At 33.0% G+C, this 27593-nt stretch overlaps 1 protein-coding gene across 11 annotated transcripts in view; it reads left to right on the top strand.

Moving 5' to 3' along the window:
• Positions 1 to 27593, top strand: part of LOC122633528 (afadin) — a 48256-nt gene that overhangs the window by 7943 nt on the left and 12720 nt on the right. For 3 of the 11 annotated variants that reach the window (XM_043821573.1, XM_043821564.1, XM_043821557.1), the window contains exons 1-17: positions 7285 to 7585; positions 12632 to 12743; positions 14974 to 15166; positions 15324 to 15605; positions 15955 to 16238; positions 16906 to 17005; positions 22850 to 22946; positions 23038 to 23332; positions 23993 to 24111; positions 24649 to 24912; positions 25213 to 25492; positions 25768 to 26424; positions 26563 to 26811; positions 26899 to 27039; positions 27116 to 27181; positions 27298 to 27371; positions 27453 to 27571. In XM_043821573.1, the coding sequence (XP_043677508.1) occupies positions 7569 to 7585; positions 12632 to 12743; positions 14974 to 15166; positions 15324 to 15605; positions 15955 to 16238; positions 16906 to 17005; positions 22850 to 22946; positions 23038 to 23332; positions 23993 to 24111; positions 24649 to 24912; positions 25213 to 25492; positions 25768 to 26424; positions 26563 to 26811; positions 26899 to 27039; positions 27116 to 27181; positions 27298 to 27371; positions 27453 to 27571 (3349 nt within the window). In that variant the 5' untranslated portion in view covers positions 7285 to 7568. Of the gene's footprint in view, positions 1 to 7272; positions 7586 to 12631; positions 12744 to 14973; positions 15167 to 15323; positions 15606 to 15954; positions 16239 to 16905; positions 17006 to 19561; positions 19695 to 20563; positions 20790 to 20917; positions 21317 to 22849; positions 22947 to 23037; positions 23333 to 23992; positions 24112 to 24648; positions 24913 to 25212; positions 25493 to 25767; positions 26425 to 26562; positions 26812 to 26898; positions 27040 to 27115; positions 27182 to 27297; positions 27372 to 27452; positions 27572 to 27593 lie in introns of those variants that run through there. The other 8 variants (XM_043821517.1, XM_043821502.1, XR_006328138.1 and 5 more) reach the window with 7 other exon arrangements.

Here is a 27593-nt window from a genome sequence, read left to right as displayed (position 1 = left end):
GTCGGAATTACGCAATTCTATATATTCGAGTAAATGAACGTGTACGAGAGAGCATTCACCGGAGAAAGAGAGTTACAGGTTTTGAAAACTTTACGAGTTGAAAACTCTGTTGAAAATAGTACTCGAGCATTATATTCTCTCTAACCATCGCATGTCAATTCATAATAAATTTATAAACAATGCGATAGAAAAATAATGAGATAGAATCTCGTCGAGTACGATTAAAAAATGAATAGATATCTAAGAAAAAAGAAAAAAAGAAAAAGAAAAAGAAGAAATGAAAAGAAGAATTATTAAAAAAAATTATTTTGAATGAACATATTATTTGAAAGAATTGCTAAATAGTAATTATTTCGTAAGGAGGATTATATTGCACAGAAACAAAAAAAAAGAAAAAGAAAAGAGAAGAAAATTAATTATTAGAAATTGAAAAAGAGAAAAAGAGAGAAAGAAAGTATAAATTCTAACTTAATAGACGAACTTAATAAACGCCATCAATCGTTGTTAATAGAAATTACGTAAAAAATAAAAAATAAATAAATAAAAGATTATTAGCAAAAAGAAAGAGAGGAAGGAAAAATTATTACGAAGTTAAGTTAAATTAACAAAATCTATTATTATTATATATAATCTATAATTAACCAAAAAAAAAAAAAAATCTAACTAACAAATGTCGATCAGTTTTAAAATAGAAATAACGTGAATTAATAAATGAAAGGGAAAAATAAATAGATGTAATATAGAGAACTAGATTGGTAGTAAGGATTGAATCTTGTAAGAATAGACACGTACGTCTTGTCGAATATCAAATCTTAACGACGACGTCTCTAGCACTATTAAAATCATCATTGATGTATGCCATGTCATCGTACGTGGCTTGAAATCCTAAACTCTTTTGTTATTGTTCACGATCTGGGCTGCATTTATTATAAGGCTTATTAGATGCAAGTTTAGAATCTCTCTCCCTTTTTCTTTCTCTCTCACTCTCTCTCTCTCTCTCTCTCTCTCTCTCTCTCTCTCTCTCTCTCTCTCTCTCTCTCTCTTTCTTTCTCTTGATGAAAGGTTATTAAAAAATCTTACATAGCTTTCGTTACTTTTATTTTATTAAAACGAGTTATCACATGTGAAGGTTGATTTTTCATTTTCAATGAATAACAAAAAAAAATTGATTCTTTTCATACAAAATGAATTTCGTATGAAATTGATCGACCAAAGTAAACTTTGTTCTTTTAAGGTCTTTATAAAGATGTTTCGTTTCGGAATGGGGCCTTCAAAAGTATAAATACGGACTTGTTCACGATTTAGCGTAGGCGTATTTCTTTGCTAGTTAAATAGCCCTTATCAAGTTTCTATTAGTCGTCGAAGATGAATTGTATTACGTAAAAAAAATACCAATGATTTACACACACACACACACACACACACACACACACACACACACACACACACACACACACACACACACACACACACACACACACACACACACACACACACACACACACACACACACACACACACACACACATTGAACTAGACGATTATTTCTATCTCACATTTCTGTCTCCCGATCGATTTCAAGTAACTTATGATATATATTTGAAAAGCATAATAATTAAGATGGTCGGTTTTATTATAGAACGTACAGACAGATAGATAGATAAAGAGAGAAAGAGAGAGAGAGAGAGAGAGAGAGAGAGAGAGAGAGAGAGAGAGAGAGACGATTCTGTTCTTAAATTATAACTCGATCAATAAAAGGAGAAGTCGATAATCTTCTTTAAAATTAGAACTAGCAATAATTATTCCGTTATATTAAAATATATCTCATGATATGAAATATATCTGAAAAAAAAAAAAAAAAAATAGGAGATGAACAGAAAATTTATAAAATTGATCATATGTATTATATATAAACAAGTTATAAAAAAAGTTATATATGTATAAAATATGATTTATTTTGTAACTTTTTTATATATGATATTATATATATATATATATACAATATATATATATCGTATTTAATATATATTTAATAATATATATATATATATTATGAATACATATAATTATATATATGTATGTATACATATATATATCATATGCCTTGAGAAAATGTGCATGATGAAATAAAAGATAGACATATTTATGAAAACGATTGTAACCAGTCATTTTAACTCTTTGGTAAATCTAGCATTAGACTTATGTTTCTTCCTCGAAAACAGAAAAAGATAAAGAAAGAAAGACGTAAACGTTTCTATTACTTTCCGTGTCACGATGATACATGCTGATCTCGAATCCAAGGGCAAATCCGAAGACAAAAGACTTTTACAACGTTACAAACGTGTTCCGAATACGACACCCATATTATGTGTATATATATATATATATATATGTACATACCATACGCACACATACCATACACACACGCCATTGTTAAATTTTAAATAAAGAAACAAGTTTTCTTTTTCTTTCTTTCTTTTTTCCTTCTTATTCGTAATTGATTGTTCATTTTATACGTTAAATCATATCCGTTAGAAAAAAATACAAGAGTATTGTAATTAATTGAAAATAATCTGAATTCATGTGTTTAATTAATGATTATGATAAAAGATACGTACATATAGTATCTTTCGTTGATATATTAGTTGACGACATAAGGATACGATGAGAACCACTGCACCGTCAAGAGTCTGCATGCGTGGCTGGCAATAGTAGTATGGTGCTTGGTACGGTGCCGATATCTGAAAGCATAATAGTGGGACTCTGAGAAATCGTTGGGTTAAGGTTTCTCTAATCGTACCACCGTATCACGTGAATTAGACGGATCAGACCTATTTATGACGTATACTCCAAATACAATCAATTAAAAACCTACTGGAACAGTAAGAGACTATTCGAGCAATCATATGATCATTGCATCGATTCGATTCATGAATATTTATTTGTATATTCTTATGATAATTATATTTATGATATTTTTTTTTATATATATCTGTTCGTTCGTTTTTTTTTTCTTTTTTTTTCATCGTTTTTAATTAGATCGAGAAAATTTTTCTCATTTTTCTTTATATCTTTTTTTTTTTTGTAAATAACGTGAGTACAACAATGGCGGCTCATATATATATATATATATATATATATATATATATATATGTATAATGAAGTTACGAAGAAGCCTTATGGATTGAGAACGTTACGTTCCTCTCGAGGTCTCCTGCCATGCATGTTATATAGTTTTGTCTCTCTCTCTCTCTCTCTCTCTCCCTCTTTTTCTCTGTTGTTGAAATCATGTATAGTTTTGTATTTTTCTTTCTTTCTCTCTTGTGGGAAAGAGTGACGTCAAAAAACAGAACATCCGACGAAGTAATGCACAATGGTTTATTTTTGCGAACAGCTCATCGATATACATATATATATATGTATGTGTATGCTATATATATATATATATATATATATATATATATATATGTACGTTATCGATGACAGTGAGAGTTGAGATAATTACCGAGAGAAGCCCAACAAATCCGCTTTTATTCATTCCAGAAGCAACGACCCGCATACGTTCTTGTTTCTCCTATCATTCCATATATGTACATATATATGTATATATATATGTGTGTATATTTGTGAATGTAGTATTATGCATGTAACTTGCAATTAACATACATACATATATAGATAACACGCGAAACACGTTGATATATTATTCGTTAGAGAGTGTAAAGATGAATTTCCTAACTTATTATTAGTTCTAACACTTTTACTTTTGAATTGACGCTATGTAAACTTCTATAAGAAAGAAAGAAATAGACAGAAAGAGAGAGAGAGAGAGAGAGAGAGAGAGAGAGAGAGAGAGAGAGAGAGAGAGAGAAAGAAGTTAAAGTGCCTCTCAATGATTAGAGCGTGAGACCAGAGGTGCGGAGCAACTTTATCTGCTTGACTCTCTCGAGTACCCAAAGTGATCTGTTGTAAGCTAAGATAAATAACTGGTTTGCTTCTTTCGTATCTTCTCTTTCGAAGAATTCGACGAGTAGTAGCTCGCTAGAAAAAGACATTATTGCTTTTACTATTATTATTATTATTATTATTATTATTATTATTATTATTATTATTGTTGTTGTTGTTGTTGTTGTTGTTGTTGTTGTTGTTGTTGTTGTTGTTGTTGTTGTTGTTGTTGTTGTTGTTGTTGTTATTGTTAATATTATTTTAAGATCGAGAAAGAAGAATTTTGAAAAAATATAGCTATCTACGATGAAAACTTGTCAATGACGTGTCATCGATGACGATCTAGAGATAGATAAAAAATGTTCGCTTCGACATCAACGACACATGTTTGTCTTCATCGTAGATCTCGACATTGGTATCGATTAATTTTTAATTAATAACAATTGTTCATCGTATTGATTTATCTCGACGATTTGAGATGATTCGATATAATGATACGAACGTATTTGGTATAAATAAAAAAATGTTCACTTCGACAAAATATCGACGTGTACGACAAGTATCGGTAGCATAGATCTCGTTTGCTTTCTTTCTACTCTCGTTTTTCAAGAATATATAAAACAGACCATCACGTCGAAGAAAGAAAGAAAGAAAGAAAGAAGAGAGAAGGCTATTCACAAAATCGAGGGACCTCTCTTCTTTTCCAGCAGCGTTCATTTCTTCTTTCGCAGTGGTCAAGAGCCAAAGTGAAAGAGAAAGAGAAAGAGAGATGGAAGGATAGGGGTGAAAGATGAGGAAGGGAAGAGAGGGTGGGGGGAGGGATTGGTTAAGGAAACTCGATTCTGCACGCTACTCATTGAGGTTCGGTTCTGTGTTACAAAACCCAGTAAGAGGCCATGTGGTACGAATAAGGCACATACAAAATATACGTATATATGTATGTTGAGATGTCTGTTCTTTGTGTAATTGTGATATATATATATTATATAAGTTCGATGTTAATTTTGATTATCATTTTATTCATTTCATGAGAAACACCGAAAGGTGTTCGAACATATATGTGTATACGTATATATATATATATATATATATATATATATATATATATATATGTATGTATGATAAACGTTCTAACCGGTCGTATACAAAGTATGAGTCTGTCTCTCTCTTTCTCTCTCAGCTCTTTCTCTGACGGGCATAAAACAGCGCTTGATTACAGTTTGGAGACGCATACCTCACAGTTGAGTCACCCCGTTGAATATTACCACGATCCACTCTACCTCGCATTTTTTCCACAAACGGGTATATTAAAGGCAGGAAGCTGTGGGCGTCGAAAGATGCGAGTAATTAAATTAAAAAAAAAAAAAAAAAAAAAAGAAAGAGAGAAAAAAAATTAACGAAAGGAGAAAAAAAGGGAGAGGAAAAAAAATAGAAGTGACAACTTTATGATGCAGCGCGAAAAATTCTGAATTAACTCGATCGAAATTCACCGATTACGTACGAACAGGCTGTCTGTGGTAATATTAGTCCTAAATATGTATATACACACATATATATATATATATATATAATATAAGAAACGGTTTACTAATCTAAAACGAGTTTCGTGACTAAAGGAAAACTAGAGAGGAGTGTATTATCTTTCTTCTTCTCTCTTGGAAAAACCTGTCCTTTATTTCGTTACATAGGGGATACCGGAATTCGATCATAAGTATTATCCCGCATCTGTGCACCGTATACATATGTATTACTTAAATCTGTGGTATAAGTACTTTGTCTTATACACAGTACATTGTACTTATACGCGATTCGAAACATCGAATCGAGTACTTCGATCGTAGAATAAAGTACATTTTCGTTTGAACGAAGATCTCGATAATATAAGTATTGAGATATCTAATGCCAAATCTAATAGCTATTATTAAACGTAACGTAGTTACGTATCTATATATGTATATAAATGAATCCTTTATATATGTATATATATATATATATATATACTATACCATACCACCAACGAATCTTTCTGAAACGAACGAATTGGTATGTGTTAGTCGGTGTCTACTCTCTTATCCGTTTTACTACTCGACCACCGCGTACGCTACGGCAAGTCTCCAGTCGTTGCTGTCTCCCTGAGTCCCTTCCCTACCCCCTATCTTCCCCCCACCCCTCCTCATACTCAGGCCCCACTCCACGTGCATTCCAGCGCGTCCAGTACCCAACTACGTCGATGGCGACCGCTTAAGGCCCTGTGCGTATCAGTTTCGCGTATATACCGGTGAAATGGAAAGAGAAGTAAGTAGTAGAGACATTGAAGAGATACTTGTCTCTCTAACTTTCTTTCTCTCTCTCTCTCTCTCTCTTTATATAGAGAATATAAAAAAGTAGGGAGAAAGAAAGAGAAAGAGAGAGAGAGAGAGAGAGAGAGGTTTAAAATAGCGTCGTGTTGTATCGAAAAAAGGAAGGAAGGAAGGAAGGAAGGAAGGAAGGAAACGTTAGTGAAAAGAGGGACAGGTAGCTCGACTAACTTACGGAACGAAACGGAACGGAACGGAACGGAAACGAACCGAACGAGCTATGGAAGGTATCAAAGTGGTGGGGGGGTCGCGTGAATGTACAGATCTCTTAGTAACGTTCCGGTCGTAGTAGAAGTAGTAGTAATAGTAGTAGTAGTAGTAGTAGTAGTAGTAGTAGTAGTAGTAGTGTAGTAGTAGTCTGGTGGTGATAGTGATGTGGCGGTGGTGACGATATAGTAGAAGTGGTAGTGGCGGTGGCGGCGATGGTGGCGGTGGTGGTAATGGTGGTAGACTCACTCTTCTTCCCCCACCACTTTTCTGTCGATGGGCCCGACAGGAGTAGGGCTCGTCCTTTTGTCAGTGGCTTTGGACGCTTCGCCGTGTAACGGTCTCTTTGCGTTGGTGAGCGTCGTTCTTGAAGGGTGTGGCGTCCATCGAGAGATATACGAAAGAATTTCGTTTCTTCATTTTTCTTGTTTCTTTTTTTTTTTCTTTTATTCTTTCATTTGTACTCGTTATTAAATTCAGTTTCGTTTCTCTTTCTTTCCTTTCTTTTTTATATCTCTAAGATCGCGCGGAGTGTAGGATTTTTTTTTTCATCGCTTTCATTTTCTTTCCTTTTTTTTTTTCTCTCTCTCTCGAAGAAATCGAAAATGGAATTTTTGTCGGATTAAAAAAAAAAAAAAAAAAAAAAAAGAAAAGAAAAAGAGATTGCGTTTTTCATTCGTGAGGTATTAAAAACGTGCGACGCCCATGATATTTTCGTATAAAGAAGTATGGTTCAATAGAGTGTGTGAATTTATGTTGCTAGCTTGTAATACGTATTAATTCTATTTCGGGTTTACAAGTCGGTGAATTAGTATAAAAAGTAGTGTGGAAACGAGGAAGATTCGAAAGATACGCTTTCGGGGACGAAACCGGCTAACACGTTTCGAACGCGAGCGCGGGAGATTCTCCTCCAAGATCTTCTCTCTTACCTCGGATGCCAAGGTGCGAGGAGGAGAAGGAGAAGAAGGAGAGCTTTCGTTTCATCGAATCTGCACGCTCCTGCAAACGGCGGGTTCGACGATCTCTCTCGACACGTTCTTCTGAAGGAACATTGACAAAATGACGGTGCCGGAAGAGTGAGTACATATGAATGTCGTGTGACTGTAAAAAAGAAAAAAGAAAGAAAAAGTAAAAATAAAAAGGAGACAAAAATGAAAAAAAAAAAAAAGGAAAAAAACAAGCAAAGGAACGAAAAAAATGTCTAACGTTATTTTTCCTTCTGAATTTTTACATTTGTCTTGTTTATTTGTATAAATGAAGAAAAGAAAAGAAAAGAAACATTACCGATAGATTTTATTGAATTAGAGATGATACGCCGTGTTTTTCTTTTTGTTTGTTGTTTTTTTCTTTTTTTTTTGTTTTGTTTTTTGTTTTTTTCTTCTCTCGAAATAAACAGAGGGTACTCGAAAAGAGAAAATTTGATATCCAGACGTATATATGACTCATCATGTACGTTTAAAATACGTAAACAATATTATCGTATTATATTTAGTCTATGGAAAACAGTCGGAGTCAATAGTTGTTATCTATTTTAAAAGAGGGGACAATTGAAAGTAAGTTACTATTCGAAAGTGAGTTACTATTGTGTTCGTTTTTCTTTTGTTATCGTTCGTATCCGAGGTCTTTACATGTCGCGTCGTAAAATCTACGCATATGTAAGTAAGCATTTACGTATCGTATATTTTATTTTAGATTTTTGATGATAAAATATAATTGATGATAAAATGTCAAAAACAGAAAACGGATTAAGAATATATGTATGTACATCGAATAAGAAAGAGAAAGAGAGAAAGAGAGATAGAGACAGGAAAGGGTGGGAGAGAGAGAGAAAGAGATTACGGTACTACAAGTAGCATAAAGAATAAAATATCTTTTGAGGACACGTGTGTGCCGGCTCGATTTCTTCTTCAGAATTAGCACGAGTTGGACACGTGCGCATTGTCGACGACGATTGTTTATTCTCGAAGCTCTTCGATCGTCGACACGAATCGAGAGAGTAGGTTAGTTTCATTGGACGATTAGAAGAATGAGATCATAGTTCGAAAAAAACATTTTTTATTTTATTTTTTTTATTGTTTATAAATACACATTAAAACATTGTATTCTATTATATATACATGTGTATATATATATATATATGCATATATGTATATAAGTATGTATGTACATACATATGTGTATTAATTATATTATTTTTTAAGTATATGTTTTGTACGTGTATATGTATTGCAGTTGATAATTTTTGTTTGTTTATTTTATTTTGTTTTGTTTTGTTTCGTTTTATTATTATTATTATTATTATTATTATTATTATTATTATTATTAACTGGCAACTTTCCAAACTTTCTTTCGTATTAGCCAATTATCGAGTTCACTGTCCGAGAAATCTCCAATATCTAGTGAAATTCCTAAGCAAGGGTCTTTAACCGGGTTATAATACCAGATCGTTTGAATTCTTCCTTGCATACCTTCGAAAGGTTGATGTGCTCGCCGCATCTTGTACGTACGACTTCTCTCAGACATCTCTCTATCTTCTTTTTATTTTTTTTTTTTTCATAAAATTATTTGTTAATAGTTACATTCATTGTTAACTTATAAATAACGAAGAAGATGTATCTATGATAAGACGTAATATCATGTGGTATTATCTAAAATCAGAAATTTTTGAACATCGTAGTTTCTTTCTTTTTTTTTTTTTTTTTCGATAAATAAAAAATTCATACGCTTGTGATTTTATCGTATGAAAAGAAAAAAAAAAAAAAGAAAAAAAAAAAAGAAACGGAAAGATTAATTTTTAGAGATCACCTACGAACATTTAGCCCATCTCTGTATAAATGTTCTCTTCTCGAAAAATAAAAATATAGAAATTATAGTTATATAGAAAAAGAAATAATTTAGTTAAACGTCACTTGATACAATTTATATATTACATTTATGTATTATATATTCTCTTTTTCTCCTATTTCTTTTTTTTTTTTTTTTTTTTTTCCGATAAAAATAACGACATAATCCGTAATTATACTACTCACGTACAGACGTACACACGTGCGCGCGAAAGAAAAATAAAATAAAGAAATAAGCAGATTAAGTTCGAAATAAGATGTACCTGTTTAAAATCGATAGAGATTCTCGAGTCTCAAATTTAAAAGGAGGTCGAATAAGTAAGAAAGCAAGCAAGCAAGCAAGCAAGCAAGTAAGCAACATTGTCTCCTTCCTGTTTCTCAAATTTAGAAAGCCATCGTTCGCCGGATATTCGCACTACTCGGTATATATCCGAGTTTCACCAAAGTATTCATCAACATGTGGGTGTGCAATACATAGATATATATGTACGTCTAGATAGATAGTTATTCTAAGTGTATAAGTATGACTTGTTCGCTCCAATTCCGACAGAATGACAGACAAGTAAGACGATTAAAAAGAACAAGCAAGAATCTTATTCGTTTACTTTGTTTTTTCTTTTAACGAGGAGCCCATACTCTCCTTCTTCTTCTTCTTCTTTTTCTTCTTTTTACTTTTCAACAGCTGACTCGTAGCGAAAGATACACACCGATCCGAAAGTCACCCTTTTTTGCGTTACTCGTCGACTTTGCTGAGAGACACGTTATTCGATCAGCTGATAGTTCGTACATGTGTATCTGTAATAGCACGTGTACTACGCACACGTACGTGTATATACATACATTACATATGTATATTTCGCGTTTCTGTTAACATTCGTACTAATCGTTTGTTTCAATATATCGTGAAGTTATAAATCATTGACGTATATATCTTTTTTTTCTTTGTGTAATAATATATTGAAATTTATTCATTATTTCATTACGATATATATATTACGATATATCTCGTATAAATTGTCTACAGTTTAAAACATCTTTTATTTCTCTCTCTCTTTTCTTTTTTTTTTTCTTTTGTTGGATCATTTTTCTAATTAATTATTTATTGTGTATATATATATACGTTTCGTGATATAATTCTTTTTTTGTTTTTTTAATAAATTAATTATTATATATAATTTATCGGGATACTGTCTCGTATGAATTTTTTTTTTTCTTTTTCTCTCTAATCTAATTCTTTCCTTTTTTTTTTCCTTTCCTCTTCTTCTTATATTATTCCTAAAATTGTAGAATAAAAATGATAGTAATTGTGTAGTCAAGGAAAATTCTGTTTCCGCATTTGAAACGTGCATTACCATGCACTTTACTGTTAGCGGTACCTGCGAACGACACTTGCCGCATCGCTTACGCGGCAAAACGGTCAGCTTTGTCGAGCGAAACGTTCATCGTGCCTCCTCCTTATTGTTAGACTTTCTTCGAAGAGAAAATAACCTGAGGAACGAAGCTCCGTTCAATTTTTATGTCTCTCTAACTCATTTCAACAGATCTTTATTTTTTTCTTCTTCTTCTTTTTACTTTCTTTCTTTTTAATTTTATAACACGCGGTTTTCACGCTCGGCTAATCGAAAAAATGGCGCGAATCGAACCTTTATTATTTTTATTTTTATTTTTATTTTTATCGCTATTATTATTATTATTATTATTATTATTATTATTATTATTATTATTATTTTAATTTTACGTTTCTTTAAACAAAATCGTTTTTTTTTTTTTAATATTTTTCCTCGTTACAAGTAACGACGATGTTTTTCAAAATTTCATTTATTGCAGTAATAAACGCGTAAAAGTTTTAAAACGTGACGATGATCGTAAATTAAGAGACTAATGTACATTGGTAAAATTCCGATTAGTACAGGTGTTATTAGATACTGACGATAACGATGGTATAATTTGGTAAAAAAGATCACATTTATAGATCGTATAGCAATAAAAAAAAAACTTTATAAAACAATTTATTGAATTTTAATATTAATTTTTTAATTTTTATATAACTCTAAGAAATATTTCTTGTATGGTATTAACGGATAGATTATAGATCGTAAGCTTAAGAAAAAAGAAATTTGTTTTCTTTGCTTGTACATGAATTTATTTATGTACTATTGTTCGAGACTCAATAAAGATTTCGCTTCGATCTTGAAATTTAATTAAAAATTAAGTTATTACCATCATGAAACGTTGTTGATGAAACATCGAAACATAATAGAACGTTACAAGCATAAATAAAAAAAAGTACAAAAAATTCTATTTATTTTTCTAAACGATCATTTATAAGAAACGTCAACAATTACAATATCTATATATATTATAAATTGGAATAAGGAAGAAATATGTTCTCACGATATTTTCAACGAATGATTTTTAATGAGTCTGAGTAACCCTCTATGCGTTGTATCGATCACGGTTCGTCGATCGTGTTGCACGCACCTGCGTTAGGTAAAAATCTGCAGGAAATGCCAGGATACATTGGGGGGACATACATACCTGAGCTTCTCGAGTTCTTTCCTCTTCAACTATGAACAAACATTCATCCGATCGTATGCAGTCGTGTTACGCGAGTTCTCGCGTATACCAACCAACCAACCAACCAACCAACCAACCAACGCACGCTTAGTATAAGCGCGTACTTTGAATACGTTATTTGTCTCTTCGAAAACATTCCTACACGCTTCCTACACGTTTATGATTTATTAGAAATTTTTCTCGACGAAAGTTGTTAATGTCTTGTATTTAAAAGTTCATCATTCAAATGTAAAACTTTTATTTGATATGTATATATTTGAGTTCGTGTATATATGCAAACATATATATATATATATATATATATATACTAATTTTTATAATATTTTTCATATAAATTATATTATTATTATGTAAATATATAAATATGTTAGAAATCTTGTTCACAACGAACGTCGTTAATGTTTCTTCATTTAGAAAGTTTATTACTCAAATTTTTATTTGATAAGTATGTGTATGTGAATATATATGTATATATTTATATTTATATATATTTTATATATATATATATAATAAATACTATATTCTTACAAAGAAATCTTGTTAATTCGTCTTTTATTTGAAAGTTTTTCACTGAAATGTGAGACTCGATAAGTATTTATATTGACAAACTATATATATATATATATATATATATGTATATATACATAAATAAATGATTATATATGTGTAATTTTTGGATTGTTTTCTTCTTTGTCTATATAGAATGGCCACGGAAATTGCGAACAAAAGGGCCGAAAGGGAAGCCCTTCGTGGGGTCATACAACAATGGAACGCAAATCGTTTGGATCTTTTCGAACTCTCCGAACCTAACGAGGTAAGATTTACAACAAAACGAAACAGAAGAAAAAGGTAGAAAGGAAAAGAAAAGAAAGGAAAGGAAAATGAAGAAGGAAAAGAGATAATAGTAAATCTTAATAATTTATTATAACAAATAGAAATAAAAAAAATAAATAAATAAATAAAGGTGTAAGAGAAATTCGAAAATAGAAAAAAAAAAGAATAATTTTTGTAGACGTTCGAACGTCCAGTGGATCGGATCCTATGTGTGTATATATCATTGCATAATTTTATGAGTATAATATTGCATAATATATATCATGCATAATTTTCTTTTTGTTTATAATTAATTCGTTTTCATCGTGATGATATCGATCGAAAATATGTTCGTAAAAAGTCGTAGATCCTTTTACGATGTCTTCAGAGAATGTCTTTGATTTAAGTATCCCTTAATGGAAATCGAGTCACTCGGCATTAAACTTTCGTCAAAAAAGAGAACACCACTTCTCTATTTCCGGCTATTGGAAATTTATACGAGTCGATCAATTTTGGTCCTACATTTTTATTTCTTCCTTTTTTTTTTAAATAATAAGGGTCAACGATTAATCTCAATCGAACGTTTTATCAAGATCGTAAAACCAAGTCTAATTGCTATTTGTCATAAATTAATATAAATTTTGATTGAAAAAAAATAAAAAAAAAAAAATAAAAAAAAACAAGAGAAAAACTAATTACGATTGTAAATAATAAAATAGAAATGTAATTGTTATAAATTTATATCTAAAAAAACATTACTATCTTGTTTAATACTAATCTCAATTAGATTTGATACATCAAAAAAAAAAAAAAAAAAAAAAAAAAAAAAAAAAAAAAAAAAAAAAAAAAAAAAAAACCCTTTGTCATTATAAGTCATGCCAGAAAAAAAGTACATTTCTTTCTTTCCTTTTCTTTCTTTTTTGTAAACATTGCTGTTAGGTTTAATATTAATTTCAATTAGATCCGATAATTTTGTACACAAAAAATTAATCTTGTTTGCCATTGTAAAATTGCGTCAAAAAAATTATTATACATTTCTTTCTTTCTTTTTTCTTTTTTTTCTCTCTCTTTTTTTTTTTTTTTTTTTTTTTTTTTATAAACATTGCCATTCAAACGTAATCTCCATTGGATTGGATAAATTACATAGATACATAAATAAAACAAAATGTAATATATGTAATTGCAATTTTAGTAGATTTAACGACCGTGCGATAACAATGGGACCAAGTTGGTGTTTTACGAGGAAATCTCACGCGAGCTTTAATTCCGAGCTTTCTCTCGTTCCACCATTTAATTGCAAGATCGATCGAGACGCGATAAACGTGAATTCCTTACGAGTTAAAACTTACGTGAAGATCTTTACACCTCTACCCCTCTGCTTATCAAAGATTCGAGATAAAGAGAATATCTATTACGATTTAAGAAAATAATCGTAATCGTTTAGATTCGATTCGATCGGCACTTTGTCAGTGATTCTCATTTCTCCCTTAACCATCATTGTTATTCCTTTTCGATTTCGAACACTTTCGATTATTACGACTTTCACGTTTAACAGGCTCAGTGACGCCTACTCGATGTATAGTAACACATGAAACCTTATCAAATGTCAGAAATAAGTCGTATAAGTGTACACATATGTCTATTTATATTGTAGATACTTTTACGACGTAGTAAATTTAACGAGAACGTTCAATTATATTGTATATTTTCGACTGTCAATTATATTGTATATTTACAAACGTTTAAAAAACATCGATCAACGATATAAACATATCATGGGTTAGATCAAAATAATAGATAATAATTAAATAAGTCGAGATGATTTTAATCTGATTTCTATTAATCGTTAAATTCGATTTTTGTCTTATAACGATTTTTTCTTTTATAAATATATACGTATATGTGTTATAAAAATATCGAAATGTATTTGAAACGTATGTTGCGCAAATTTTTATGACGTAATACATTGTTTTTAAATCGTCGCCATTTAAATTAAGACGAATAGATATTAACATAACATATTGTCTGACTCTAAACGATGACACAATTAGTTTGGACTACTATCAAGAATTCGTAGGGTGATGTCATTTTATAACACGATACGTATATTTATCTATGTACATATCAAATGATAAGATGCGTCTCGTGTTCCCTCGAGACACCTTTAAACAATTCGTATATAATTTACGATTATATAAATTAGTGTAAGGAAAACCTTTGATATTTTTCAGGACTTGGAGTTTCACGGTGTAATGAGATTTTACTTTCAAGACAGTGGTCAAAAGGTGGCAACGAAATGCATCAGAGTTGCATCGGATGCAACCAGTCGAGCCGTGATCGAAACTCTCATAGAAAAATTCCGTCCAGACATGAGAATGTTGTCGGTACCAGAATACGCTCTTTACGAAATTCATGAAAATGGAGGTGAGTTTTGTTTTCACTGTGATCTATAAAATTATGTATTATAAAATTATCGATTAGAACATTTAAAAAAAGAATTACATCATTGATCGACGCTTTTCTTTCTTTCTCTCTCTTTTTTTTTTTTTTTTTTTTTTTTTTCTTACTTGGTTAATTACAGACGAACGAAAATTGGAATTGGAGGAGAAGCCGTTGTTGGTGCAATTAAATTGGCACGTCGACGATCGAGAAGGACGTTTCTTGTTGAGAAGGATCGACGATAAGACGAATGCACAAGGTGTTGGTTTCTCCTCGGAAGGTTCTAGCTTTCGTAGAAAGCTGAGTAAGCGAGAGAAGAAACAAATGAGGAAACAAGAGAAGCTTGGACGTTTGAAGAGTTTGGAACAGGATGAAAACGCAGTGCCGGTCGATCAAAATGGCGTCGCCGAAAAACTTTATACTGGTTAGAAAGGAAATTCGTTAAATGATAAAAAGTTAAACAACAATGTTGATATCATTGTCAATTTTATCGATCTACAGTCAACTACGATGTCGACGTTCTGTTTTACCCGATAGTGTTCCTTCCGAACGGATTGGAGCGCTGATAACGCTTCGTTGCATGTTCTGCTGCACCGATAAAAGAGATAATCCTATATTCTCTGTTGGATCATTGTTCTGTCGTAGTAATTCTCAACTTTACCGTTCGAACATTTTATTATTGACTTAACGTAACAAACAAGAAAAGGAAGAAAAAAAGAGAACTAAAAAAAAAAAAAAAGAAATAATCGAATTCGTTTTACGTTATTGTTTAGAGCTTCCTGAGACGAGTTTCACAAGGAGTATATCTAATCCGGAAGCCGTAATGAGACGTCGTAGGCAACAAAAACTCGAAAGAAAATTGCAACAATTTCGTAGCAAAGATGGCGGACCAGATACGGGCGGTACTTTAAAGATATACGGAGAAGCACTTTGCAAGGATGTACCTTATAAAACTTTACTATTGAGCGTTCGAGATTCCGCGGCCCAGGTTGTGCGAGAGATGTTATCTAAATATGGTTTAGATAAAGTCGACCCACAGCAATATTGCCTGGTGCAAGTAAGTTTTTATTAGTTATTATATCGAAGATAAAGAGATTTTTATTTGAGAAAGTTTTTCATTACTTTTTAATACGTAACGTCAGTAATAGTTTAAATCGATCGATACTTTCTCAGATAGATAATTTATCTCAGATAGAATAACAATTGTTTATTATTAAAGATCATTATGATCGATAAAGTTACGATATTTGAATGATTTTATAGGAGCCCAGTAAAATCGTTCTACCGCGTAAGGAATTGTGACACATCGATAAACGTATTTATCCTTGTAAGAATAATAAATTATAATCGATTTTTATATATGACTTTTATACATTATACATGACTTTAATATATTATATATGACTTTTGTTAAACGTAATACCTTTAGCTCGTTATACGTAAAACTTATTGAAAATTCGATTCGAACACTTTCCAAATGAATTATTGCCGAATAGTATGATAATTCTCGAATTGAATTTAAACTGGAACACGTTCATTATTATATTTCTGAGTATAGATTGCGTCTGTTTGTTGCGTGTGTAACTTGACACGAATAACGAAAATCGAACGGTAGTTCTAGAGAATTATTTTCATCGTATCTGTTATACGCTTTGAAGCGTACATATGCGACGAGCTTTCGACGACGAGCTAATTGGATTATCTGATTTTCTGTTCTAATGTAGGTGAACAATGACAATACAAGCGGTGGTACTCATCAAGAGTATATACTGGACGACGACGAGTGCCCGTTGGCTATTCTCATGAATCACCCTTCCACGCGCGGTAAGTTCATCAAATATATACATAGATCATAACGCGCGAATAAGAGAATAAGAGACTTTATTCAGGGCGACTCATTTAACGCGTTATCATATTCAATCACTATTATTTATAATTAAGTAAAGTGTATACAGTGGCGATATTAAAACAAAAAAAAAAAAAGAGAGAGAGAGAGAGAGAGAGAAAAAGAAATGAAAAAACATGTCTAATCAGATCGTTCGTTCAGTTCTATGAAAAATAATATTTTCCGTGTAAGCAAGTACCCCCGTAGTTATGAAATACATTATAAATTGAATGAAATGTTTTCGTGAAGAAATTGTTGCTCGGATAAAATTAATCAAGTGGTATTAATTAATTACTATTGTAACATATATGCGTGCGTACCGTACGTATTATATTTGTAAATGTTTTATAAACGTTTATTATTTTAAGCCGGTGTTATTGAAAAGTTATTGATTAATGTATATACGTACGTGCGATTCGAATTTGTTATATTTTAATGTTTGAAAAGTGTACGGCATCGAATAGAAAAATATCCGATGAAACATGAAAAATGAAAAAAAAAAAAAAAAAAAAAAAGCGCGGATCATCCTTGTAACGTGTTTCAAGGCGCGCTCGTTATCTATCTATGTTTTAAACGGGAAGTAACAGAAAGAATTTTCATTCTTTCGCACGAGCAACGGATGGGAAGTAATAGCAACAGCACTAGTAGCAGCAGTAGCAGTTAGCAGTAGCAGCTACAGCGGTATTAAGATTCCCTTATCCTTTACTCGTTCCTCAAGACGCCTGCGAAAATCTATTTCCAGCGATCCAGACGCTCGTAAAACCTTAGTCCGAGACTTTTCTCTTGTCGTCTCTTTAAAATCGTATCAACGTTTGAAATCTCAAAAAGTGAAAAGTAACAAAATTGAAAAAGAAAGAGAAAGAGAGAGAAAGAGGACAACTCTCTCTGGGGTAATAACAAAATCCAATCAGCCAGTCTCGAGGTAATACAAAATGAAAAATGAAAAGAGCGAGAGAGAGAGAGAGAGAGAGAGAGAGAGAGAGAGAGAGAGAGAGAGAGAGAGAGAGAGAGCGAAGGTCAAAAGTCAGGGAGCGGGGATAGGTCGGATCCCGTGTCGCTTGCTCGAGGGTGAATGCACAGTATGTACAACGTATATATGTATATATATTTATGTACAACATACACACATACAGATGTATATAGACTTACACATAGAAAATCATCGTTAATACTACTACACCAACAGCACTTCTATCTTTGTGGGTTGGGACGAAGAAACGTTGGCGCACTTGGCAAAGGACGAAAGGGCTTGAAAAAGATAGAGAAGAGTGAGAAAGAATGAGAGGGGTGGGAGGAAGGGAGGAAGAGTGAGAAAGAGAGAAAAACAGAGAACGAGTCCATGAGCAAGGAAGCATAACGAGGAAAGGGGTGAGGGACTGTGATCGAAGGAGGCGCCGGTAGGATTGGATGGCTCGTCGAAAGGAAAAAGAAAAAGAAGAAGAAGAAGCGTATATTGCTTGGATGCAATATATATATGTATATATGTATATTTATTTATTTATTTGTATGTAGTATGTATGGAGTATGTAAATGTAAGAACGAAATATCTATAACGTGTATTATACATTGTTATACTTATATACATTGGTATCCTTATGATACATACTTGTATACATATATACGTATCATATTATATCGTATATATATATATATATAACATATATGATATTATATATATATATATATATATGTTATATATAGATATGTATATGTTATTACATATAATATATTTTGATGAATGCAATCATATGTATATTAACATATGATTTATATATTAATACCATGTAATATATATGTATATGCACGTGTAGTAAATACATATATACATAGATTTATATTGTATATACGTATATAGATACATACACACACACACACACACACCATGTTCTATGTACGGGATGTGTACGAGTGTGTATGTTGGAACGATATGGTGGGACAGTGGGGGAGGTATAGTGGGGAGATGGGGTTAGATCCGTAGCTCTGGCTCGGGTCGTACCTCGCGTTAGTTGACTTTCGCTCCTCGAAACGCGTCGGCGCGTCGCGTTTCCTTCTCCTCGACGACGCCAGTAGCGCAACCTTTCCTCCCTCGCTTGGTTATCATTGTCGTTATCGTCGTCATCGTTGTTGCCGTCGTCGTCGTTGTCGTCGTTGTCATTGTCGTTGTTGTTGTTGTTGTTGTTGTTGTTGTTGTTAAATGATTCCTTCGAACTGAATTACTCCCATCGTTCTTCTTAGATCTCCTTTCTTAGATGTTTCATTTTCTTTTTCTCCTTTTTTTTTTCCTTTTTTTCTTTTTTGTTTATGCCAACGACAAATCCCTTGCACAGTTGTTCCCCTTTGGCAAAGGTCAAAGGTCGTGCGTACACCGTGTGGCCTCCTTGCAAGGCTTGCGTTCCCTTTTTGTATATATCCGTCTCTCTCTTCCTCTTTCTTCCTCTTTCTCTCTCTCTCTCTTTCGTTTTCTCTCTCTCTCTCTCTCTCTCTCTCTCTCTCTCTCTCTCTCTCTCTTTCTCTCTCACGCGCATACACACACACACATACACAATCGCGTTTCTCTGCTGAGTCCTACGCGCTTTTATACACGTTAGCGAGCGAGCGCGGTTAAGGCAAAGGAGGAAGGAAGTGCGAGTGAGTTCACAAGAGAGTGGAAAAGAAAGAGAAAGAAAGAACGAGGGAGAGAGAGAGAGAGAGAGAGAGACAGAGAGAGAGAGAGAGAGAGATAAAAAAGTTACTCCCTCACGCAATTTCCTTCGAGTATAAACGTCGACTCGATTTCCTTGAGCGTCATCATCCTGATTTTCAATGGAAAAGATCGAAATATTGATAAGAAGATATATTCTACAAGGATTTCTACCTTTTATTGCATCGTGGGATCTTTGTTTATCTACTTGTTAGTGAATAATATCAAAGTTATCAAGAAAAAGAAAAAGGAGAAGACAGAAAAAGAAGAGATCAGATTTGCCAGAAGATGATAGATCGTAATGATAATAATATAAGATAATTATCTTCATTTTTGGTATAGTATAAACACGTTAATGAATTACATAAGCAGGTTGAGCTATAGTGAAGAATCATAGATCATGTATAGACGTATATATATCCGTGTGTATATATATATGCCCTTATATATACATATATATGTATGATCGTATATATATATATATATATATATAGGTCATCGATAGAGAAAATTTCCAAGGAAGGTCGTCGAAAACGATCGTTGGTTCGTTGCTGGTCATAGATACGCACGTCGGCCGATGTAGTTAAAGCAAACGCGTATCGATCGGTCGTCTTAGATGCCAACAACAACGACCACGATGAGAAAAGAAGGTCTTGCCTTAATGCACTTTGAAATCCTTTAAAGAAGAAACAGTTAATATCATTTCTTTTTTATTTTTATTTTTTATTTTATTTTCTTTTTTTTTTTTTTTCAATCGACGTTCATATTATCCGTCGATGACATGATGATGATGATGATGATGATGATGATGATGATGATGATGATCATGATGATGATGATAATGATAATGATGATAATGACGATGACGATGATGAGGGATGGAGAGGAAGAAAAGTGGCGAGTAATACGACCGATTCTCGTTGTCAGAAGGAAGAAGGATCACCGATCGAGCGATCAAGATCATCGTCATTTCGTGATAATGAGTCCTCGAGCATGCTCCAGCAGCAGCTTTTAACCGCATCTATCCGTCTAACCGTTTATCTGTCCGTTTCTATCTCTGTCCCGTTCATTCTCAGTTTCTCTCTCTATCCGTCATCTCTCTTTCTCTCTCTCTCTCTCTCTCTCTTTCCCTCTCTTTCTGTCTCTCACTCACTCGCTCGCTCTCTGTCAGACTGGTGGTAATACACACACTCGTCGTCAACGTCCGGCGTTTAGTATGAATCGAGGAGAGAGGAAATGACGACGACGGTAGCTCGCGAAGAGAAGAGAATAAGGGACCAAATATTCATCAGAGACTGCAACGAATAAGTAACATCAACGACAACTATCCCATTTTGCCTTTCAACGTGGGACCAAGTTTATTTGACTTTCTTTTTATTATTGTTTCTCTCTCTCTCTCTCTCTTTTTTTCTTTCTTTCTTTTTTTTTTTCGTTCACTTTATTTTATTTCCATTATACTCGTCACGATCGTTTGATTTTATTTTCTAATTAAACGAAGTAACGCGCGCGAGTTATCATCCTCGGCGTAACAACAAAACAAGAGTCAACATGATGGATTGGGGAATAAGACGTAAGTTGACTACTACGATCCTTGAGCAACGATCAATTTAAAAAAAATCAATTCAACCTTGAAGATTTATTTTTAAAAGTCCCAGACGTCTACTTCTCGTCTCTCTTTCCATATTTTTTTCTTCTTTTCTTTTTTTGTTCTTCTTTTTCTTGCTCTTTCATTCTTTTTTTCTTTCTTTTTTTTTTTTCTTTTTTATTTCTTGCAATTTAACGCGAACGTAGCTTGTATCCTACTATCTTTATCTCCGCGTCATTGCCCTTACTTTCCCTCGCGCGTCCTCCTCTTTAATTAATTCGGATAACCGATGTCCCATTGTATACGACTTCTCTCTCTCTCTCTCTCTCTCTCATTTTTTCATTTTTTTCCACCGTTTAAGACAATAGACGATTGTGTTGAGAAGTTTACGCAGCTTATGAGATCTCTTTTTGGGCGTTACTTCGTGATCATCGCCAGCATGTTTATATAATATACATATGTAATAAAGAAGAAGGAGAAGAGAGAAAAAGAAAAATGAAAGAAAAGAGGAAAAAAAAAATATTATGATGGAAGGAAAGAAAGAAAAGTATTACGGCGATGACTATGCTATAAACTGTCTGTCTACCGTTTTCTCTTGATGCATGGAGACGACGACTCTGATAGTCAGTTAACTCTTTCCTTCTTTTATCTTTTTTTTTTTTCATTTTTTCTTTTATTTATTTCTTTCTTTTTATACATATATATATATATATAATATATATATATATATATTTTTACCGGAGCAGTCTAAAGCTCTCGTGTGTATAAGAGAAGGATTCCGAGATAAATGACTAAATATATGTGAACGATTTCCCCCTCTTTGATAGAACGATATGAGATATACCCCTTTACTCCGGTCAAGTATAGCAACTGAACGATGTTCATTGAACGGAGAACGCTTTTCTTCTGTGTGTTTACTTTAACTCTTTATGAACAGTACATAACTTTGAAATCGTATACTTTCATAGGTATATTTTTTGTTATCTTTTCTTTTTCTTTCTTTCTTTCTTTCTTTCTTTCTTTCTTTCTTTTTCTCTTTTATTTGTGATACAAAATTAAATTTTAGCTCGTATTCGAAAATTAATCTTTCGTATATATCATTATATCGTTAAGTGATATAATATATATATATATATATATATATATATAATTTATGTTAATGATATTTTATATGACAATAAAAATAATTTTTTTTTTCATGCTATATTAGTATTATAAATATTAATAAATATAATACTATCAGTAATAGTCGTATACTAGCGATATATTATACATAGTAATACTAGTAGTATATAAATTATACTGATTCGTATTAGAAATTTATAATAAGAGTTATACCGATAGAAAATATTATAAATTTCACATATGAAATATTTCTTTAGATACTGTTATAAAAAAAAAATTACATTTGTATATGTAAAAATTAACGATATGCAGGCACTTCGATTATTGTCATTTATATTTTCTCTTTAATTCTTTTCTTTTTTTTTTTTTTTTCTCTTTTTCATTCTATTTCAGGATCAATCATGTTCCACGTGAGGAGGAGACCGGCGGATTATGTGCCTCGCAAACGTAAAAAGAAACCTTCGGGAAAATGGAACGAGTTAGATCATAGGTATTTGATAATAAGATTAATTTACTTTGTTGAAAAATTATTATTCCTTTAGAAAATTTCTTTGTGATATATCTTAACCCTTAATTCTTAGATATGAAGATGAGAGACTACCATTTTTATTGGAACTTAATCCAGACGGTACCGATATTCCTAACGGAGCGGGTGTCAGGTATCGTTTGCAACCAAATGTGACGGAAGTTGGGTCGGAACGACCCTTCGGTCCGCAAGGCGTGCAATCTCAAACTTTAACTCTCAGTGGACCTACCGTTATGCCAAGGCACTGTGTTATAGCGTTTACGGAAAATATCGTCACTCTGACGCCATGCTCAAGGGACGCTCATACTTTTGTGAACAATCAACGAATACATCAGACTACCATACTTCAAGTACGTGTTTTCTGTTGCATCTCGATGGTATCATTAATCGTAAGCTAGGTCATCGTTGTTGGAACGTTAATTAATGAAAGAGAGAATTTTGTTTTAATTCTTCAGTCAATCTTATATTTACTGAGATAGTCATAGAATGTGTCTACAAAAAATATAACCATGAATGGTAGAGTCTGTTGGAAGTTATCAAAACAGTTCTTTTGAGTTGGTCGATAAAAAGAACTCTTGAAATAAAAATAAAAAAGAAAGAAAGAAAGCAAAAGGGGGAAAAAATGAAGAGAAAAGTAAAGAGAGGAAAAGAAAAAAAAAAAAAAAAGGAAAAGAAAATATAAAGTATCAAGTACTATTAAACTGTTGTTTCTCTCAAGGGAACTATACAAAAAAGAAATCAATGTCTTCTAAGAATAGAAGTCTACCTGTAATGAAGAACTTCGTGTCAGAGATAGAAAAAAAAAAAGAAGAAAGAAAAAGAAAAGATGTCTTTCGTTTCTGAAGATGTCAAGAAAGATTGTCTAACTTTAAAAAATGAAATAATTGAGATACATGTGGCATTATATATAGAGAACGTTTCTAATATATCTTTTATATACATATATATATATATATATATATATATATATATATATATATATATACATATCTATATCTCTCTGTGTTTAGAATGGAGCTATCATCAAGTTCGGAAGAATGCATACCTTCAGATTCATCGACCCCGCGCCCGACGACCGTATCAGGCAACGTCATGACTCTAACAGACAGATCGAGTACGCATACGACCGGTGAGTCGAGCGATAGATTTACGAGTCCTCTTCTTGCATACACTTATACTAATACCGATAGATTAGATCGGTGCTTCTCAAAGTATGATTTACGAACTCTAAGTTCCATCAAATACATTTCATTTTTAATTTCTATAACGTATAGGGAATACAGACAGAGATAGAGATAGAGAGAGAGAGAGAGAGAGAAAGAGAGAGAGCGAGAAAGAGAAAAAAAATTAATACACACGAACAAAAAAATTGTAACGATCTCCTTGTCTCTTATCAAAATAATCTTGAAAGATTAACAATAATTGAAAGATTAAATAATTATCTTTGAGAAGCACTGTATTAGATATAGATACTTCGAGTATAGCTCGAGTCTCTCACTACAAGCATCGTTTGCTTTAGATTGTTTTCTTTAGTTATAGATCGCTTCGTCCACGCATATCACGTATAAGTTGTTCCGTTTCATTTATGTTCTTCGCGCTTAGTCCATTTTTTTAGTTTTGCTTTTTTTCTTTGTCTTTCGCACGCGCCGTGGCTTGTCTATCGTAGACGATCGCCAGATGCTACCAGCCAAGAAGCAAATTCGGACAAGTACAGATCAGGTTCTGGATCCCCAAACGGTGCTGGACACGCTCAAAGTCCTGGTCAAACTTCGAATCCTCCAAGTCCCACTAAATCTACGGCAGCTAGCACATCGCGTAGTCCCACGCACGGTACTCACGCACCCGAAGTGACTCACAATTACGAAACGACCTTCGACCTGGATGGCAATGTGGAAACGGCGAGCTTAACGAGTAGTAGAGATGGCAACAGGTAACCTGGACGGCGAACGTTTAGATTGATTGATCCGTTAGGACATGTTATTAGCTGCTAGCTTTCTAATTCTCATTGAAATCGATTTAAACGGACGATTTAAAGGAAGAACAAAATTTCACCTTTGATTACACTGAAATCTAATCGTTTTGCAATCTGCCGTTGCTTAGAGATTTTTAGCTGTACACGAATTTTTTTTTTTTCTTTTATATATATATATATATATATATATATATATTTATTTATTTTTTTATCCAATGATCAATTGTATGAACGAAATTATATTTAATGTATCAATAGGCATCCCCAATACGATAATCAACCACGAGGAACGGACCCTATTCTACCAGCAGTATTGGAATTTTTAGAAGATACGGAGGAAGCGTTTCTACGTGCTGTCATCACCGACGTAGATCCCTCAGCGCCGCAATTCAAACTCGCACCGACTTATACTCTTTATTTGGCTGCTAGATATCGTGCCAGCACTCATTACAGACCGGAATTACAACCTACGGAAAGGGCACACCGTTTGACTGTGATGCTTGCGAATATTGCTTTGATGATACAAGGGGTGATTCAGGTAAAATATTTTGTATTTCTTTTTTCTTCTAAATTCAATTGTATAAAAAAAAAAAAAAAAAAAAAAAAAAAAAAGAATTGTCCAAGTATACACTTGTCTTATACTATAATTTAAAAATATATACATGTGTGTTGCTAATTTAGTCTGAAGCTAGAAAACAGAATAGATTTATATTTATTACAGTTTAATGATAGATCCATTAAGATTTATTAAGATCCTTTCGAATATAACCAACTAACTACTACTAATTTGTATTTATTTGTATATATATATAGGAAAGATATATGGATGCGTCTTCGTTGGCGTTCTGGCTCGCAAATGGTTCTGAATTATTGCACATGTTAAAAAGCGACCGTCACGTTGGTGCATTTTCAACGAGAGCTCAAGATATTCTAGCCGATGCCGTTCATGCTGCATTCGCATCTTTGGTACATTGCGTTTCCCTTGAATTGACACCAGCGATGTCACAATTCATGGCGGACGCTGATGAGCCCGCTAAGGAAGCTGGCGTTCTACAAATATTCTCGAATACGATGGCTCTCTTAAGACGTTGTCGAGTTAACGCAGCACTGACTATCCAATTGTTTAGTCACCTTTTTCACGCGATCAACGCAATCGCTTTCAACGCTTTAGTTTCTAATGGGAATCTCTGCGTCCGATGGTTTGGTCGAAGGTTAAAAGCAAGACTGAATGCTTTAGAAACTTGGGCTGAGAGACAAGGCCTTGAATTAGCCAGTCAATGTCATTTGGCTACGATCATGCAAGCTACGCATCTTCTCCAAGCACCGAAATATAACGCCGAAGAATTGGCTACATTGAGTTCTACCTGTTTCAAATTGAATTCGTTACAGGTCAGAGCTTTGTTGCAAAAATATCAACCGGCTGCCGACGAGCCACGACTTCCTGCCGAGCTTATTGAAAATGTCGTCAGAGTATGTGTTTTCGTTAAATATTTATTTCAGAGAAATGAGCTTACTTTTCTTTTCTTTTCTTTTTTTTCTTTTTTTTTTTTTTTTTTATCGTATAACTTGTTACAGAGCATCTTGGTAAACACGTTTTGTTATACGTAGGTAGCCGAAAGTGTCGCTGACACTCTTGCACGTGCCGACGGACGTGAAATACGTTTGGAAGAAGAATCAACATTGGCGTTAGCATTACTATTGCCAGAGGATGGTTATAGTTGCGAGGTGATAAGAGGTGTGCCACCGGGATTGGTTGAATTTCTAGCACCCTTGCAACAAGAAGGTTTCTGTCGAATGGCACCTCAACCTACTAGTAGTGGTTACTGGACTATATATATGATAGATCATCATACAAACGTTTGTATCTTTTTCATTCGTTATCATGTTGTTGTTCATGTTTACTTATCTCTCGCATAATCGTATAAAGATGACTTTTATTCATAGCTTCGTAGTCCAAGTGCAATGAGTAATAGATCAGGTGGTTATACTAGGCACGTTGGACAAAACCAAGGTCAACCAGAAATACATATCATAAAATTACATAAGTCGACCAATGGTATGGGTTTGAGTATCGTTGCTGCCAAGGTATGATGTATTTATAAGACTAATAAGGACTTATTAAAAGATCAGTAAGCTTCAATTACGAAAATTTATTACACAGGGTGCTGGTCAAGATAGATTAGGCATTTACATCAAAAGTGTTGTTGCCGGCGGTGCAGCAGACGCGGTAAATATTTAATTCGTCGATCTGCTTTTTTATCCTTAAAAAAAATCATCGGATTTGTAATTTTATTTTTCTTTCTTTTATATATGTATATATATATATATATATTGTATTTTTAGGACGGAAGACTAGCTGCTGGTGATCAATTACTTAAAGTAGACGGACAAAGTTTAGTAGGGATAACGCAAGAAAAGTTAGTTTAAAAGTCATATTTAATTCTAAACATCGAATGATTTCTTTCATCTAACTTTATATTTATTCTATTACATATTAGAGCTGCGGAGTATCTAGTTCGTACGGGACCAACAGTGACGCTAGAAGTTGCTAAACAAGGCGCGATATATCATGGACTTGCTACTTTATTATCTCAACCATCTCCTATAATGACGAGGGGTATGTATGTTAACATTTAATA

Source organism: Vespula pensylvanica, chromosome 1 (genome assembly GCF_014466175.1).
Source record: "Vespula pensylvanica isolate Volc-1 chromosome 1, ASM1446617v1, whole genome shotgun sequence".
In the NCBI taxonomy this organism is placed as follows: Eukaryota; Metazoa; Arthropoda; class Insecta; order Hymenoptera; family Vespidae; genus Vespula; species Vespula pensylvanica.
Note: the sequence above shows the minus strand (reverse complement) of the source record. Positions and strands in the feature narration are given on the sequence as shown.